Source organism: Carassius carassius, chromosome 35 (assembly GCF_963082965.1).
Source record: "Carassius carassius chromosome 35, fCarCar2.1, whole genome shotgun sequence".
Lineage (NCBI taxonomy): Eukaryota > Metazoa > Chordata > Actinopteri > Cypriniformes > Cyprinidae > Carassius > Carassius carassius.
This window is the reverse complement of record NC_081789.1, coordinates 5,761,511-5,781,084: the sequence shown is the minus strand read 5'-3', so window position 1 is coordinate 5,781,084 and position 19,574 is coordinate 5,761,511. Positions and strand designations below refer to the sequence as shown.

The window sequence follows — 19,574 nt, the reverse complement described above, 5'->3', positions numbered from 1 at the left end:
TATGATTTACAGTTCTTCCATAAGTGACAACTTTCCGCAGTCTCTTTTATAGCATATGCAGGTATGCATTTTGGTATATTGACATTTTTCTTTCTGCATACTTTTTATGGTCTGTGCTTGAAGCGATTCATCTAAACAACAGATGGTTTTGGACAGTAGTCTAATAATTTTATCAAGTGAGGAGTGCCTTTTTCCTTTGAAATTCATGGGATTAATTTGCTGTGAGTGGTTGTCTTCTCATTGCTCTCACATACTTCTCTTTGTCTGTTTAAATGTTTTTCTCCATACAGAAATCCTCCACCCACCCTACACCAACCAGAGCTCTGGTCAAACGATTTTAACGATTTTCTATGCAAGTGAGTAAAGCAGGTTAAATTTTTTTTTGGTATTACATCTTCAGCATTGGCAAATACAAAGTTTGCTGGTTATTAAAGTTTTGTTCGTTTTTCTTTTTGACACTGATTTTGTAGGTTAATTACTCTCATAAAGAGCCATGCCTCAGCATCAGCGTCTCATAATGCCTTGTAATACTCGAATTATCTTCCTGCTGTTTTACCAGAACATTGTTTGTAACTGAATTCATCTCAACAACCTTTAGCTTGTTTGTGTTTTTCCTCATTCTGGTCCTTATCGGTTGCCGTTTGATGTGATATCTTGGACATTTCAACACAAATTCGCTCATTTTTCGATTGTGTCCCCTCCAGGTGTCTGATAAAGGATTTTGAGCTCAGGCCCAGTGTGTTTGACCTTCTTCAGCATGTCTTCATCAAACAGATTGTGGGCCGAGAGAAGATGCTGCAGAAGCAGCTGATGGAGCTTATCGACCTCAACCAACAAATAGGTGTTATCGAGAAAACAAGGTACTTCTACACAAATCAGCTCTAGTGCTTTCTGTGAGTCAAACAATCAGTTTAACGTGTCACAAGTTTTAATTTGAAATGTGTTTCTAACTTTTACTATTTAAAGGTTCCTTTTATTTCATCAAAAATGTTGAGAGATCTACGGATTAAAGCCATTTACACTCACATTAGATGAAACTTCCAGCCATATTAGTGACCTAGAACAAGTAACATTCTACCTATTCCAGTGAAGAAAAAAGAAGTACGCTTAAATTTATTGAAGTGTAGTAAAAATATATTTTAAAACTGGATTTCAAAATGTATTGTAGATATATTAATTAAATTAATAACGGTGCCAATATTAGTGGAGGGCACTGTATATATTTCCCATTTTCTGTGCCATCTGTGCTTAATAAGCAAGGTTTATGATACCCTTGTTGTCAGATTTGATTTCTATTTATTGAAACATAATGTTGACAAATTATACTTAAAAATTAAACTATTATTGACTTGACATGCCGTGTCCATCTAGAGCATGTTTAAACATGTTTTAAACAATTTATAAGTCAAAACTCAAGAATAAGTCCTCTGTAATCAGTCTTGAAAGCCAGAGATGCATCAGAATTACTTATATTTTTAAACTTACATAAACGTGTTCATAAAAATATAAGAATCTCTGCTAACTGCAGTGCTAGCCATTATAGCGGCACCATCACAAACCCTGCTATGCTACTAAGATATTAACTTTATTTTTATCATTTAAGCCATCTTGGAATATCTGAAAGGAGAGACAGTGATTCCAGGTATGAGATATTGACTAGTCACATGGGTTGGATCAAATCTACTTCCTGTGGATGTAGCAGTAGCAGCTTCCTGTCCCGATCATATGTTGTGGTGACTTCCCTTGCAGCTTACCCCAAAGTGTTGACTGTGTACCCAATGGTGTGTTTTTGTGATTCATAGAATGTTTTTAGGCAGCTCATTTTTGCAGCTTTAGTGTATTATACTCTTTTAACCCTCTGATGCTCCTCATTTGGGAGTCACACTTGTGATCTTCACCTGACACTTAAAGGTTTAGTTCACCCAAAAATGAAAATTTTGTCATTAATGACTCGTCGTTTAAAACCGTAAGACCTCCGTTCATCTTCGGAACACGGTTTAAGATATTTTAGATTTAGTCCGAGAGCTCTCAGTCCCTTCATTGAAGCTGTGTGTACGGTATACTGTCCATGTCCAGAAAGGTAAGAAAAACATCATCAAGTAGTCCATGTGACATCAGAGGGTCAGTTAGAGTTTTGTGAAGCATCGAAAATACATTTTGGTCCAAAAATAACAAAAACTATGACTTTATTCAGCATTGTCTTCTCTTCCGGGTCTGTTGTGAGAGAGTTCAAAACAAAGCAGTGTAGCGACGTCCGGTTCACGAACGAATCATTCGATGATGAAAACAGCTGTGCAGCTTAATATTTTGATATAAACTAAGAGTGACGCTTTATTTTAATTTTTAGCATTGATATATATATATATATATATATATATATATAACTTATAATAATAATGTATTTTCCATGCCTGTTACAGCACCTATTGTTAGTTTTATAAGATGCTAACTCAATTTATTGTGATAATTTTACTGCACAGCTTTTGAAAAAATAAAGCTATTGAATAAAATAACCTTGAAATAAAGATTTTGAAATTAGATATGGGCATCTTCAAATGACTTTGCAATTTTCTTATATAACTATTGATTTTTATTTCATCATTACCTTTTAATGCCTTTATCAATAATTTCAACAAGGTAATTTGTGTGAGTAATTTCTGTGATTTCAAATTTCATGGTTGCAGGCATGAGCGGATCCACACCAAAAAAGGCAGCTACATGAAGTCTCAAAGTCAGTCTTGTGGCGACGTGGATGATCTGGCAACCCTAGAGGTTTTAGATGAAGTAAGAATGAATACAGACCCCACAAGAGAAAGGCCAAAGCGCACACACACACACACACACACACACACAGACACACACACACAAAGGTTTTGATCATCAGTACAAAGACTCAGGAAAGAATTCAGGAAATTTTCTTTCCTTCTGTCAGACAGCCCATTCATTCCAGCTGGAATATTTTGTACTTCTTACATTTTCCAGTAGCGTTTTCCAGAGGGACTGTCAAGTGACCATAACTCATCCAAGCAGTCTCATATTTTAACTGTCAAGTGAATAAATAGACAGATTAGTGAACAATAACAGAGTTTGTATAGAAACACATTTAAGGTGATTTATCAATGCAGAGGGCTCTCATTGACACTAGATATATTTTCTCATCCATTATGGTAGCAGTGCTGACAGGAAGCACTTGTATTATGCTTTTGTCCTTGGACTGATATCACCAGATGGAGACCTGTGATGTGTGTAACTGTCTTGTATTGCCATACTGGCCGCATATGGCAGCAAAATGTACATAGTGTGCCATAATCACAATGTAAAGAGCCATTAATGCAGCAGTCTACATAATGAATCATCTCACTGTGTCTAGGGTTGGCCATGCATGAAAATGTGATATTAGATGGTTATGTTGTTGTGTATCGGTGTGCAGTGGTTTGATGGGATGGCCATCTGTGATGTTTAATTGTCTCTCTGTTAGAACACAATCACTGAACAGCTACAGAGACGTTACGCAAAGGAGCAGATCTATACCTACGTTGGAGACATCCTCATAGCGGTTAATCCATTCCACAAAACGGAGCTGTACACACCAGAGGTGTGAGATATTTCATTATTGAGTGCCATCAGCATTTCATAGTCTACTACATTCCATTTCGTTGGCTTTCTTCCTCACCTATCAATCTGTATCTGTTTTGTGATACTGTGAAAGAGTGTATATTTAATTCCCCCTTTTCTTGCATTCACATGCTCTCCTCTCTCTAGATTTCCATGTGAAAAAGAAGTACACTTTAGTATACTTTAAAAAAAAATTATGGAAATAATATACTTTAAGAATATACTGAACACTTAATTGCATGTTACACGTTTGTTTCAGGAAATACAGTTGTCTAATATTTTGTGATTCTCTGACAGCATTCTAAGGTTTATATTGGAGCCAAAAGAACGTCCAACCCTCCTCATATATATGCAGTTGCAGACATCGCATATCAGTCCATGGTGTCCTATAATGCTGATCAGGTATATTCCTCTGTGGTCCTAGAATATGTTCCTTTAAAATATTGTAACCTGCAATTGTTCCTTCAAAGAGATATTTCTACCTGATTTTACCCATGTGAAGTAGTTTTCAAGTATTATATTAGGTTGAGACAATGATAGTAAATAATATTTGGTAACACTTTAGTATAGGGACCGATTCTCACTGTTAACTAGTTGCTTATTAGCATGCCTATTGATAACATGTAGCCTGTTTATTGGTACTTATAAAGCATGTTGTTCATGACCATATTCTACTGCCCTAATCCCTAAATTAGGAGATAACTGAGGCAAAAGTCATAGTTAATATCGAGAATTGGACCTTAAAAAAAAGTGTAACTTATTATTTTAAGATTTATTTGTTGTATGCATCAGTATGCCCAGTCTCATGAAAATGTGTAGAAATAGTACGCCAAATAAAAATGAAAACTCATGGTACTGACACACAAAAATGGACTTTGGCATGCATATAATATGCAGTTTTCGTGTGCATGTGATACAAAATTTGTTGGAGTGCATATGATAGGCAGATTTCATGTAGGCAATATGCATCTACCCCACAACCCCAAACCTATCCATTACGTAGCGTATGCATATCAAAATTCCATATTTGCGTATCAATACAACGAGTTTTTGTTTTAATTTGGCGTATATTTATACGCACTTCTGAACTGTTTGTTTCCGTGTGCAGTGCATTGTCATTAGCGGAGAGAGTGGTGCTGGGAAAACAGAAAGTGCCCACTTATTAGTCCAACAGCTGACCGTCCTTGGAAAGGTTCGGAAAGTGGCTTTACGTTTTTCACTGTTGTGTTATGACATGTTTTTGTCATAGAATGTCTCATATTTCATTTAATGCTTTATTCTTCTCACACAATGACATAATTCCAGCTGAATTATTTTTCTATCTTTTTGTTTCTTCAGGCTAACAATCAGACCCTTCAAGAGAAGATTTTGCTGGTCAATAGTCTGGTGGAGGCCTTTGGAAATGCCTGTACTGTGATTAATGATAATTCCAGTCGTTTTGGGAAGTATCTGGAGATGAAGTTCACCTGTGGGGGGACCGTGGTGGGAGCTCAGATCTCCGATTACCTGCTGGAGAAGTCTCGGGTCGTACACCAGGCCGTGTAGGAGACCATCTTTCTCATATTGCCTGAAGTTCAGCAGTAATACAGAATTACAGTGCCCCTATTATTATGGAGTAATGAAAGGTTAATATTTTGGTTTTGGGATTCCCCAATAATAGTAAACAATAAAAACCATTTTCATTGTCTTATAATGTGCATTTATTTTTACCTTACTTGCTCAACAATTCCCAAAAGATTTCACTCAGCAATTAATTTTTCCAAACCCATCCTTTGCGTGATGCTAACCTGAAGGTGATTGGTCTGATTGGTCTCATTTTAATTTCATCATAAGCCTCTAATGCCTGATAAAGCAGTGTTTGTGAGCAGTGCTGCTTTGTGTACAGCCATTACCAGGGAAACCGTTATTTTTATCGCTCAAAAAGCACCACCTAGTGGCACAGAATGAATTAGCATTTTTATTCAGACCAACGGGAAAAGACCAACATGTGGGCGGGCAATATTGGGATTCGTTTTAAAAACGACTCATTTCAATGATTCAGAGTTGACCATTTATTTTGAGAGACAATAACTTTATACACGGTGCACTTTCAGATTTAAAACTTTTCAGGATGTTTTCATTCACTTAGAGCTGTGTTACACACTGCATGAAACCTAATTTTCTAAAATCCATAATAGGGGCACTTTAAATATCGAATGATAAAGACTGACTGAATTGACCTATAGATGACCGGTATAGACTTTTATATAGTATATAGACTTATGTTTAATAGTTATCCTGTTTTATCAAAGTACATTCAGTGAATAGGGTAAAAAGAAAAAAATTGTTGAAAAAAAAAAGTAAATAAATAAATTAAGCACAATGTAAAATAATAATAATTTTAAAACACACCAATATTCTGTTTTATTTATGACTTGTTATATTTTATACAGTGCATTCAATAGATTTTGTTCAACAAGTTCATAAAATTTAGTATGCTCACTTTTTCTTTTATATATTTTAATATGCACAGGTCAGAATAAGTATGTTGTTTAATGTTCTTTCATAAATATAATTGTTGCACTGAATGACATTATTTCACCCACATTTTGACTTCAGGAATTTTATTTTCCCAAAACGCATTTGTAAACTTAAAAGTAGACTTTACTTTTAGACTTTTAATCAGCGTGCTTATTATGTACATAAAATTGCTTTTGTAAAATGTCTTTTAATGCAGACATATATGTTTATGAATGTTAGTGTAAGCACTCACATATTGGAAATAAAGAATATACTTTTCTTTTTTAATCAGTTTACTTGCCATCATTTACCGCCAACATTTTCTCTCAACTGCATAGACATTCTATAACCATTCTATAACCAAAGATTCTACTTTTTATTTTATTTTTTTCAGAGGGGAACGTAACTTCCACATCTTCTATTATATCTATGCCGGTCTAGCTGAGAGGAAGAAACTCAGCCACTACAGACTGTCAGACAGCAAAACACCAAAGTAAGTTCTTTAGCACCTGATAATAGCCTGCCTTTTTTATCCGGATCCTCATCTGATGTCCTCATTTCTGTTTTGTACTCTTTGTTTTTCTCTATTTCAGGTATCTCCACAATGAGAATGTTCAATTAGTGCCTGACATTGTGGGCAATGCCTTCTATAAGGAGCAGTTTGAGACAGTGGAGCAGTGCTTCAAAGTCATCGGCTTCACCCTAGAGGTACACAAACCTATCGCAATAAAGTGTTTACAATTTTAAAAAAAGGTTCAATACTATGGTGAATTTTTTTTAGAACCTTTATTTTTAGAATCACATTTTCAATAATAATTGTCACTTAGAACATTTATTTACTTTTTACATAATTCGAGTTCTTATATTGGAGTTGATAGCCCTGATTTTCATTATACTAAAATGCAAATGTTTCTTTTGGAGAAGGGGCTAAAATGTTATTTGATTACTAAATAATGAGGTGTAATAGACAAGCGGAATGCTGATGTGCAGTGACCGTGAGAACAGCCTGCTAGTGCTCTGAACACTGGCGATGGCCTGCATGGAGGGTTATGTAGAAGTTGTGACCCAGTGCTCTAATGCCATCAGTCTCCACAATTACCATCAGGCGAATCAGTGATGCATGCTGGAAAACATTACCAGTGCCCATTTTGTCTGGAAGGCCACATCCGAGCTTATCAGTTAAATAAGATATCAGATATCCCAAGATCATGAAACCGTCAAAATAGAGCGCAACGTAGTAGAGTGTAACCCAAATCATTTCAATGTAGATGCACCACAAATAATATTCTGTAGAAGGAACAAATAAGAAATCATGTTTAATAGCCCTTTTTTTTTGTAAATGTACCAAGCATGTCAAACATTTGTAGGAAATATATGAAGAAACGGAACAAACTGAGACAGACTAAATCCAGAAGAACCGTGGCAAAGTCTCCAAGATGCTTCAAGAAACCTACCTGCAAAGCTGCAGTACTGTTAGAAGTTTTAGACACTTGTGTAAAAATGCTGTAAAATGAGAATAATGTAAAAAATAATGTCATAAATCTTCTTTATAAGTTAACTTCTATTAACTAAATTAAATCAACATTTGGTGTGAGCATCATTTGCGTTTAAAGCAGCTTTTGTCCTAGGTACACTCATGCATAGTTTTTCAGGTAGGTTTCTTGAAGGCTTTCCCACAGTTCTCCTGGATTGAGTCTGTCTCAGTTTGTTCTGTTTCTTCATTTTATTCCAGACAGACTGATGATGAGATCAGATCTCTGTGTGGTGCACTGGCTGCTGTCAAACCCAAAATCTCAAATCTCACTGGATTAATACAATTAATGGCAAAATGAATGTTTGGAAATGTAATCTGATATTTACTACTGAAACACTACAGCAAAAGATAGATATCAGTCTTTTAGTTGGTGAAAATTCTAGTGTTCTGAACATTTTGACCACTGTGTGTATATATATACATACACTCACCTAAAGGATTATTAGGAACACCTGTTCAATTTATCATTAATGCAGTGGATGGGCTACAACAGCAGAAGACCCCACCGGGTACCACTCATCTCCACTACAAATAGGAAAAAGAGGCTACAGTTTGCACGAGCTCACCAAAATTGGACAGTTGAAGACTGGAAAAATGTTGCCTGGTCTGATGAGTCTGGATTTCTGTTGAGACATTCAGATGGTAGAGTCAGAATTTGGCGTAAACAGAATGAGAACATGGATCTATCATGCCTTGTTACCACTGTGCAGGCTGGTGGTGGTGGTGTAATGGTGTGGGGATGTTTTCTTGGCACACTTTAGGCCCCTGAGTGCCAATTGGGCATCATTTAAATGCCACGGCCTACCTGAGCATTGTTTCTGACCATGTCCATCCCTTAATGACCACCATGTACCCATCCTCTGATGGCTACTTCCAGCAGGATAATGCACCATGTCACAAAGCTGGAATCATTTCAAATTGGTTTCTTGAACATGACAATGAGTTCACTGTACTAAAATGGCCCCCACAGTCACCAGATCTCAACCCAATAGAGCATCTTTGGGATGTGGTGGAATGGGAGCTTCGTGCCCTGGATGTGCATCCCACAAATCTCCATCAACTGCAAGATGCTATCCTATCAATATGGGCCAACATTTCTAAAGAATGCTTTCAGCACCTTGTTGAATCAATGCCATGTAGAATTAAGGCAGTTCTGAAGGTGAAAGGGGGTCAAACACAGTATTACTATGGTGTTCAAATTAGAATTGAAGATGTAGTGTATTTCTAATTTTAATAAAAGCCTGATAATATCATATTAATGAAATGAAATGCCCCATAGGTGTTCTTAAAGTGAGTACACTTTCATCATTAATTTTCAGTATTAAATTACATTTAAAGAGGTAACTTATTTTCCTAATAAATATTCCTTTTAATTGAATGCCAAGGTGTGCTTAGAACCTTAGTTCTGGAATCACTAAAGAAGCAGACAGTCACTGTTGTGCTTTATACCACTGAAAAACCACCAAGCCAACATCTAAATCTTCGTAGAGAACTAACTCTGTCTCTGTAATGTCAGTTTAGTTTTTCTATTTCTCGAGGGAGACACAAATAATCACAGGCCTGTGAGTGACATGGATTTGACATTACGAAGCACTGTATTCTTTAGGGAGTCCATATAATCGAATAGACAGACGTGTCAGTGTGCCACTAGATATTAGCTGCTATGCTACATTTACAGAAATATGTAGCAGATTCATTCCTCTGGGCTGGGATGTTTAAACATAGATGTGATGTCATTTAATAAATCATGTTATTCATGCCTGGCGTTGCTTTTGTGGGATGTTAAATTGAAAGCATTTTGTTGACTTTTTTTGTCATAATCGTATTAGGAGCTCAGGACTGTTTACAGTATCTTAGCTGGGATCCTAAATGCAGGAGATGTCGAGTTCACGTCAGTCGCTTCCGAACATCAGACGGACAAAAGCAACATTTCCAACATGGCCGTACTAGAGAGTGGTAAGAACTGTCTCATATTCACCTTCCACTCTGTACAGCACAATCTTTTGATCTGAGCCTGAGCACAGTTATATAATCAGTCATGGGCGTTGTGCGTTTATGTAATTCTGAAGAGCTACTAGAAATCCTAAGTCAACCCCTATTTGCATCCCTTTAGAACAAATCTCCACAAACAAGCCTAAGGTGGCTTGTTGCTCTTAGCTGACTTAATAGATTTAGAGAGGTTTATGGTCATTTTCACCAGCTTTTCCAGACCAGCTTATCAAACTAAAACTAGCATTCCAAGTTTGACTATTTAAAGTTTAAGTTAATAGTAATGGGTACTTTTCAGTATTAAATAGTAAGCCATTGTAGGGGTTTTAGTGCATCTGTAATTATACTGTGGTGATTTCATAAAGTTTCTAGGCTAATATTGCCCACAAACCCTTGCATGTGTTCACATGGTTCACAGTTGATGTTTATACTGCAGAAGAAAAAAAAAATCATAATAATAACATTAAGGCAGGAGACAGCTGTTAAAAGCTAAAAGTGTACCATAATTAGAAAAACACACATTTACTGATTAGTGCAAATTTGTAAAAATATAAAAGTTGGGATATGCACTACCATTAAAAAGTTTGTGTTCAGTAAGGGTTTTTATGTTTCATCAAGGCTGTATCTATTTGATCAAAAATACAGAAAAAAAACCTGTGATTTTGTGAAATATTATTGCAATTTAAAATAACCGTTTTATAGTTTTTTGCTTCAAAATATAATGTATTACTGTGATCAGATTTGTATTTTCAGCACCATTACTCCAGGTTTCAGTGTCATATGATCCTTCAGAAATTATTTTAAATGCTGATTTATAATCAATGTTGGAAACAGTTGTGCTGCTTAATATTTTTTTGGGACCTGTTATACTATTTGTCAGGATTCTTTGATGAATAAATTGTTAAAAAGAACAGTGTTTATTAAAAATATAAATTTTGTGTTACAATATACACTACTATTCAAAAGTTTGGGATCCGTACATTTTTTCTACTTAAAAAAATAAATAAATGAAGTAATCAATGCTTTTATTCAGCAAGAATGCTTTAAATGGAAAAAACAGTGAAAGTAAAATTCTATTTTGAATAAATGCTGTTCACAACAGTTTCAACATTGATAATAAATCAGCATATAAGATTGATTTCTGAAGATTCATGTGACATTGAAAACTGGAGTGATGGCTGATGAAAATTCTGCGCTGCGTCACATAAATAAATTCTATTTTAAAGTATACTAAAATAGGAAACCAATTTCTTGAATTTCGTGAATTTCTTGCAGTATTACCTTGGTTTATATTAACATTTCATTCGTTTTTATTTTTAGATTTTCTGTTTACATTTTCTGTTTTTTGTTTTTATATCTATATACTGTAGTTTTTATTCATTTTTATTTGAGTTTAAGTTCTATTCATAATAGTCCATCAGGTTAAACTAAATTAAAATGAGAAATGTTGTCTTGGCAACTTGCTTATATTAAACTTATGACATTTTTCAACTTATCACTTAAGAACTTTGTAATTTATTTATTTTTATTTTATTTTTTTTGCTGTTGATGTTGATGTTTTCTTTCTATGGATTTAGTTTTAGTTAACTGTATAACCCTTGTGGTTTGCAATTTTATTGTATACCATAATTTAACCATCATTTTTCATGATGCATGTCTCAAAACTGGTGTATTTTCATGTTACATGTACTTGTAAGTTTGTACCCAATGCAGTTTGCAAAATCGGCATATTGTTGTCATGTTTCCATGTGTTTGTACGTTCAGCTGCATCACTGTTGTGTATCCGTGCGGATGAGCTCCAGGAAGCACTGACCTCTCACTGTGTGGTCACACGGGGTGAAACCATTGTCAGATCAAACACAGTGGAGAAGGCCACTGAGGTACGGGACGCCATGGGCAAAGCCCTCTACGGACGCCTGTTCAGCTGGATCGTCAACCGCATCAACTCTCTCCTGAAACCAGACAACGACAGCCAGTCAGGGTGAGAGGAAAGAGTGTTCCCAATCTGTGCTCAGTTTTGCCACAGTTTCAACAGTTGCAATCAAATTCTTTCAATGCCACCATGCAAGAGAAACTTTAGAACATCCCCTTACTGACCAGAAACTAGAAAGATATTTTTCCATCCTTTGTATCGATGTGTGAATGACAGATTTTATTTTTTAAATTCCATATCAGTTTTTTTTCTTAATTCTATCCTTGAATTTCTCTCCAGGGAGGAAGACAAAGGTCTAAACATTGGTATTCTGGATATCTTTGGCTTTGAAAACTTTAAGAGGAACTCTTTTGAGCAGCTCTGCATCAACATTGCCAATGAGCAGATCCAGTTCTACTTCAACCAGCACATCTTCGCCTGGGAACAGGTACATCCTGTCTCTGATAAAGTCATTTCATCCAGTCTTGGATTGTTTGGAAGCTGTTCTAAGCCTTTTGGGAGCATTTGTAGTTTTTTTTCCTCTTTTTTTTTTTCTCAGCTTAACCTTATTTCCATCTAAATGGTGGTAACACCTCATCATTTATCATATCACAGTGTTGTGAGAAATGGAAGGAAGGGGAGTGGAATATTCCGTTTTCTTTTGACACAGACAAGCGTGACAATTCCCCAGACTGACTGTAGCCTTGAGGGGGAAAGTGATTTGGTGCCTCTAAAGCTTTGCAACTAACCCACATTAGTGCCTTCATAAATCATCTGAAACAAGGGTTACGTCAGGAGCCGCTGACTTTGCTTGTGCTTCTATAAGCAGACAGAAAATGCTGCTTAAGGTAAACGTGTGGATGTGCTGGCCACATTTCTGTGGTTGATGCATAATTCATTAGTATTTATATGGGTAAATCTCAGAGACAAATATATGTATTTGCTAGGCAGTTGCTGTGAGGGTGCTAGGGCATCAATAATAATAATAATAATTATTATTATTATTATAAATATAGTGCTTTGCAATGGCAAGCACCACTCATATTCTGTGTATACAAATATGTCTACTTTTTTATTTTATTATATTTATGTGTGTTTGTATGTATGTATGAAGAAAGAAAGAAAGAAAGAAAGAAAGAAAGAAATTTACCCCCTGTGTTTTAAAGAAAGTTTCACATATACCCTACAAAATTTTCAAAATGCTTTGCGTTTAGACACATCCGCGGAAATGACCAAAAATGCTGTATTACGTACAGTATGCCAGGCCAGTAGTTGGCACTGTCCCCTTGTTAGTGAACAGTACCTGTAGGAAAATGACCATTATATGCTGTATATGATATGTCTCTGCTGTTGGTTGTAATATTAGTGAAGTAAATCCACACTTTGCTGAAGAAGCGTTCGCAAACTCTTGAGCAGCAACTACCATATACTCCGCCATTGTTGTGTATGTTTGTTCGCACTTGCCTTAAAAATACTGCGAATGTCTACATACCTAACACGTACTACGCATGCGCATGATGTCACCATTTTCAAAGATTCCTGTATTGGGTTTCCACAGAGATATTATTATTGTGGCGTTTTGAAAAACGTGCTCTTAGAAACATGTTTTAAAAAATATGCGTTTTCAGTCCCCAAAACGACATTGTCTTGTAAACAAACATGCAAAATGCATAAAACGTTTCCCGTTTTTCCCTGAAAATGTTGTTGTGTAAACTGCCCCTTACTGTCCCAAAAAAAGATTTTGATCCCTGTTCAAAGGATGACTAAAAGCTCTAATCCACACCAGAGATTGGATTTCTTAGACAAGCTTCTGTATGTGTGTTGATGCATTTTGCCAGTGAATAATAAGGTCCATGTGTGAATTGTAATTTATCAACATGTCCGTCTTGACTCTAGACTTCCATGACATTTGTGCTTTGGGTTGAGTGCTCTGCTCACAGGAAGTCATCGTGTAGCAGCCTGACACACAGTGTAGCTCAGATTTAGGAGGTTTCAGAGCTCAGGCATCAGCTAGAAGTCTGCAGCGTTGTTGCAAGCTTACAAATATTAGTCGATCGGGAACGCATTTCTGTTCCTCTAGGAGAATTCAGTTGCAAAACAACAGCAGCATCAAGCATAAAGGTCACAGAAAACATCACATTCAGAGTGCATAAAACAAGACATTTCAAAATATGAATGCATTGTCTCATAATAAAAGAGTTTTCTTTTAACATTTTATGTAGAATTTGTCTTGTGAACTTGCCATATATTCTGGCACCCGGTTAGAAAGGAAAGGAATAACTGGTTGACATGGATAGTGACCATGGTTTATTTTTTTTTCATGCTGTTTTGGTGGCGAGAATTTAAAGAAACAGCAGTGTCTGTCTGGACCAAATTAAGAAATGTTCTCCATATTGTATAATTTTTTTATCTATTTTTTCTTCCTCAAACTAAATAAATACTGAGTTTTGCATCTGCACCGATAAGATTTGGTAAGATTTTTTCAGGTATTTAAAAAAAGTCCCTTACACTCACCCAGGCTGCATTTATTTGCAGTAAAAACAGTAATATTGTGAAATATTATTACAATTTAAAATAACTATTTTCTATTTGAATATAATTTGTTCCTGTGATACAAAGCTGAATTTTAACATGAAGTGTCACATGATCCTTCAAAAATCAAATATGCTGATTTAGTGCTCAAAATGTATTATATATATTATTATATTATATATATATTCAAGGAAATAGCATTTATTTAAAATATGAATTATAGTTTTAAAAACTCTTTACTGTCACTTTTGGTAAAAAATAAATAAATAAATAAATAAAATCCCAAACTTTGGAATGGTATTCTATTAAACATTCAGAGATTTGATTCCAATAACCTCATTAAATAATTTGGTTGCTCTGCAGGATGAGTATCTGAATGAAGACGTGGACGCTCGAGTGATTGAATATGAAGATAACCGGCCGCTGCTGGACCTGTTCCTTCAGAAGCCCATGGGCATGTTAGCATTACTAGATGAGGAGAGTCGCTTTCCTCAGGCTACTGACCAGACCCTCGTCGGCAAGTTCCTCAAAGCATCTGACCTTCTCCCTGAAACATAGAGCTTTTAGCTTTAGTTGTGTTCACCTAGTGTCTTATGACCAGGGACACTTACACTCTCACACTCAAACACACACACACACACACACACACACACACACACACACACACACACACACACACACACACACACACACACACACACACACACACACACACACAACCACAAGATCAAGAGAGAGACTGTCATCAAACATTTACTGCATGCTAAATTTTTATCTGCTTTCTCCAGAGGACACTCTCAATGAAGTCTTTGACTGACAGCTGAATAATTCAACATGCCAAGACTAGACACCTAGCTGTTTTTCCAAGACTTAACTTTATTGCTTTATACTGAATTAAATGGATGGATGAATTTATGCATGTGTGTCTCATGGTATCACAGATTGTTGAATGAATTAATGAGGGCCGGGTCGGTAGCGAACAAATACATGAACAAATGAGCAATTGAATGCGTGAACTGTCTTAAATGATGAATGGTTAAATCGACAAACTACGTAAATGATGAAATCAATTTTTTTGTATGAATGAACCTGTGAATGGATGAGTGGGTTTATGAACTCGTAATTAATAAGCGGTTGTCTTTTGTTCATCCAGAGAAATTTGAGGACAACTTAAAGTCCAAAAATTTTTGGAGGCCAAAGAGGGTTGATCTGGGCTTTGGAATCCATCACTATGCAGGCAAGGTATAAATATTATATTTATCACTATTTATTTTTTTAAATAGAACTGAAACAATGAAATGAAGGAGAATTAAACGTTTTGTTTACACGAAAAAGGACAATTCTGACAGCATTCACATTTCTATAAATAAAGGATCCAAAATAGATTTTTCACAGGAGTGTCAGCTTAAAAAGAACCATTTTGGATTCCCCAAACAAAGCGTTTTTTATCCGAACAGTTTTTATTATAGTGTGAAGAACTTCTGTACAGAAAATGAAAACACATTTGTTAAAGTATCTTCTTTTGTGTATGTAAGGGTGAGTAATTGATGACAGATTTTGCATCTTTCTAAACCAAATGAATCTGTGAGAATAATAGTATAGTAGATGTAAATACATCTTGTTTCTCTTGTGGTTAGGTGATCTATAATGCCGGCGGTTTTCTGGCTAAAAACAGAGATGCTCTGCCTGCTGATATTGTTCTTCTGCTGAGGTCCTCGGAGAATGAACTGATCTGTAAACTGGTCACTCACCCGCTCACTAAAACAGGTTTGCTCTGACTTTGCACTCATCAGAAACATTGAAAGCCTGTCTACTGTTTAGATGCTTAATTTTCTGTCCTTTTTAATACAGATATAATTATTTTTGTTGCTAAAGCACTAACAAATTGATACACATTTATTTAAACATGCGCTTGTATAACTTCTGGTGTGTGTGTTTCATTTGTCCTCTCTGTATGAGACAGATTTTCTTAACAGTGACCTCTAACAATGTTTAATTATTAAGTTATTAAGTTTTTTTTTTTTTTTTTTGTGCTGCCAGAATAAAGAAAAAAAGGGAAATTTTTGTTGCTTTGAGTACATCCACCAGTTTCCACTACTTTAGTCCTGCAGTGTGAATACTTCTTACAAATCACTAATCACAAATTTATTGCACACCAAATGTTTTGGCTCACCAAATTATAATACTAATCTAATGTAACACAAAGTATGAAAACATTAAGTGGGTAATTATTATTATTATTATAAGGATTATCATATATAACAGTTATTTAATCATTTTTATTTATACACCATAAAAGTTAACAAGGGACACGAGTGACAAGGGTTGCTAACAGTATGACACAGATGCTGTTGGTAGATTCTAGGTTGTTTTTAAACCAAAATATTCGTCTAACTGGTGCTTCTTTATGTGACCCACTAGAGAAAGCTATACTACTGTAGTGTATTTTATCATGGCATGAGCAGCCAAATGGTAAGTATAGTCACATTCTATTAGATTACACTGCATTATAGGCCACACCAATATCTCACAGAATGGAAATGACAGTGCAAACACCATCCTGTCTGAAACGTTAAGCAGGGAGTTTGATCTATTGGTCTGAACGAATGAATGTAGCACTCTCTCTAGAAAAGAAAATGTGCTCACTCCCATGTGATCTGACGTGATGAATGGAGGTCGTCTGACTGACACAGTCGATTACGTCCTGTGAGATTCAATGGGGATTGTTTCCAGGAAGTCTGCTGGGATTTCAAACCTAAGCCTCATTCATAAGGCTTTTGTTAGCTACTTGACCATTGTGAAGCTTATTTATCTGTCAGCATTGACCTCTAAAGACCATATATCCCAGTGCCTTTGAAATGGTTAACTTTGCTATAAATTGTAGATCATCTTTGAAGAACATGTGATCTAATCTAGTGAAGTGTAAACAGCAGATTTCTAACGTGTTTGGTTATCATAGTAAAAGCAGATATTTGCCCTGACCTCTCTCTTTGTGCAGGTAACCTGGCTCACACTAAAGGCAAGGCTGCGGGATCTGCTCATATGGGCACACAACAATCACAACGCACCATTAACTTTGCCAAGGTACCTCATTTTGACCTCTTCTCCTCTCTGTACTATAGAGCTCCTAAAGGGATATGGTGATGGTAAAAAAAAAAATTAGATCGAAGGAAAATACGTTTCAGTGTATTTCCATTCACTCACAAAACCATTGCATTCTCCCATAAAACTTTGCATTCACCTGCCAAGCTTAGCTATATGAGGTGTTAGAAAAAACAAAAAATTTCACAAAATTCTGTGTTTTTGTAAGTGAAAACATTGTTTCTAAGGGGACACTGCTTTGCTAAAGAATCTAAATGTTTAGTAAGCAAATGCAAAGTTTCTCAGGGAAGGCAATTGTTTTGCAAGAGATTGCAAATGTTCTGGAGAGAATGCAATGTATTTTTTTTTGGAGTGAACGCTGTGTTTTTCAGGAGAACACAGTCGTTTTGTTAAAGATTGCAAATGGTTATGAGGGAATGTTAATGTTTTGTGAGTGAACACAACATTTCTTGGGGAAACAATAGTTTTGTAAGAGATTGCAAATGTTTTGGAGCAAACGCTGTGTTTTTCAGGGGAGCGCAGTAGTTTTGCGAAAGATTTCAAACGGTTGCGAGTGAATGTTCATGTTTTGTGAGTGAACGCAACATTTCTTGGGAAAACACAATAGTTTTGCAAGCGATAGCAAATGTTTTCTGAGTGAACGCAATGTTTCTTGGAGGAAAAATAGTTTTGCAAGAGATTGCAAATATTTTGAAGTGAATGCAACATTTCTCTGGGGAACGCAATCGTTTTGTAAGAGATGGCAAATGTTTTGGAGTAAACACAGTGTTTTTCAGGGAAACACAATATTTTTTCGATAGACTGCAAACGGTTGCAAGCAAATGTAAATGTTTTGTGAGTGAATTCAAAGTTTTTTTGGGAATGCGATAGCTGTGCGATAGATTGCAAATGTTTTGCGAGTGAACAGAAAGTTTATCAGGGGAACACAGTAGTTTTGAGAGAGATTGGAAATGCAATGTTTCTCAGGGGAAACGCAGTCGTTTTGCTAGAGATTGCAAATGTTTTGTGAGTGAACGCAAAGTTTCTTGGAGGAACAATAGTTTTGCAAGAGATTGCAAATGTTTTGGAGTGAATGCAACGTTTCTCTAGAAAATTCAATAGTTTTGTAAGGGATGGCAAATGATTTGACGCGAACACAGTATTTTTTGGGGGAATGCAATAGCTGTGCGGTAGATTGCAAATATTTTGCAAGTGAACAGAAAGTTTCTCAGGGGAACGCAGTAGTTTTGCAAGAGGTTGCAAATTTTTGTGAGAGATTGAAAATGTTTTGTGAATGAACACAACATTTTAAGGGGGAATGCAATAGCTTTTCAAGAGAATTGAAATGTTTTGTAGCAAGTGCAAAGTTTCTCGGGGGAACACAGTTGTTTGTCTAGATATTGCAAATGTTTTGTGAGTGAATGCAAAGCTTCATGGAGGAAAACATTAGTTTTGCAAGAGGTTTCAAGTGTTTTGCAAGCAAATGCAAAGTTTCTCTCGGAAATGCAATAGTTTTGTGAAAGATGATAAATGAGGATGCAAATGTTTTGGGTTGAACACAGTTTCTCAGGGAAACACAATACTTTCGAAACATTGAAATATAATGTTTCCTCTCAACACATTTTTTTTTTCCCATGACCATGTGCTCTTAGGGGCTCCATATTATTCTGTTATTTCTATTCTACCTTTAAGACTTCTATATGTAAATTATCTGTGTTATGATTGGATAACTTCAAGATATTACCAAAGTTGCTTGGTGTTGATGTTTTAATGTGGGCATTCATAAGGCAGTGGGTTTATGTTTTTGGCTAGGAGCTTGAGAGGTTTCACTTTTTGGAATGTACTAATTTTCTTTCCACCTCTGTTTTGTCTCACTGGCTTTCCACACTACATACACATCAATGAAATTTCCATTCCTCCTTCCTATAATGTCTTCTTTCTAAAGCTGGAGGGTCTTATGTTTTTCAGTACTGTATCATTCAGTGAGGTAATGATCGTGTAGTATTTGTGCTGTACATTAGAGATGTGCCCATAAAAGATATGCGTCTTTAGCCAGCCAGCACTGTGTTCACCAGTTTTGGGTGTCTGTTTGTATATATGTGGGTCTTTCTCAGAAAACTGTGATTTTTTTTTTTTTATAATTTTATTTGAAAAAGTTACTTCTGAACTTTCAGGAAATCATTGTCCTCACCTCAGGCACAAATTACCAGGGCAGTACTACCTGAGACATTAGCTGATCACCTAAGGTTGATGCATCCTTACAATTTTCCGATTTGTGGTGTACAAATATATATATATATATCCCCCTTCTAGTTACCATGCTGTTAATCCCAATATTGGAGGAGGAATAAAAAGTTGTTTCCTGAAAATGACCCATGTCTGTGAGAATGAAAAAGTTTCTTCTCATGTGAC

At 35.8% G+C, this 19,574-nt stretch overlaps 1 protein-coding gene across 3 annotated transcripts in view; it reads left to right on the top strand.

The window, feature by feature from the left end:
* Positions 1-19,574, top strand: part of myo3a (myosin IIIA) — an 84,784-nt gene that overhangs the window by 53,186 nt on the left and 12,024 nt on the right. For 2 of the 3 annotated variants that reach the window (XM_059524340.1, XM_059524342.1), the window contains exons 8-25: positions 291-356; positions 705-860; positions 1,604-1,642; positions 2,685-2,784; positions 3,479-3,595; positions 3,913-4,017; positions 4,724-4,807; positions 4,954-5,156; positions 6,509-6,607; positions 6,708-6,822; positions 9,478-9,604; positions 11,402-11,618; positions 11,850-11,997; positions 14,445-14,598; positions 15,235-15,323; positions 15,719-15,848; positions 17,080-17,165; positions 19,108-19,149. In XM_059524340.1, the coding sequence (XP_059380323.1) occupies positions 291-356; positions 705-860; positions 1,604-1,642; positions 2,685-2,784; positions 3,479-3,595; positions 3,913-4,017; positions 4,724-4,807; positions 4,954-5,156; positions 6,509-6,607; positions 6,708-6,822; positions 9,478-9,604; positions 11,402-11,618; positions 11,850-11,997; positions 14,445-14,598; positions 15,235-15,323; positions 15,719-15,848; positions 17,080-17,165; positions 19,108-19,149 (2,077 nt within the window). The remainder of the gene's footprint in view (positions 1-290; positions 357-704; positions 861-1,603; positions 1,643-2,684; positions 2,785-3,478; positions 3,596-3,912; positions 4,018-4,723; positions 4,808-4,953; positions 5,157-6,508; positions 6,608-6,707; positions 6,823-9,477; positions 9,605-11,401; positions 11,619-11,849; positions 11,998-14,444; positions 14,599-15,234; positions 15,324-15,718; positions 15,849-17,079; positions 17,166-19,107; positions 19,150-19,574) is intronic. The other variant, XM_059524341.1, reaches the window with a different exon arrangement.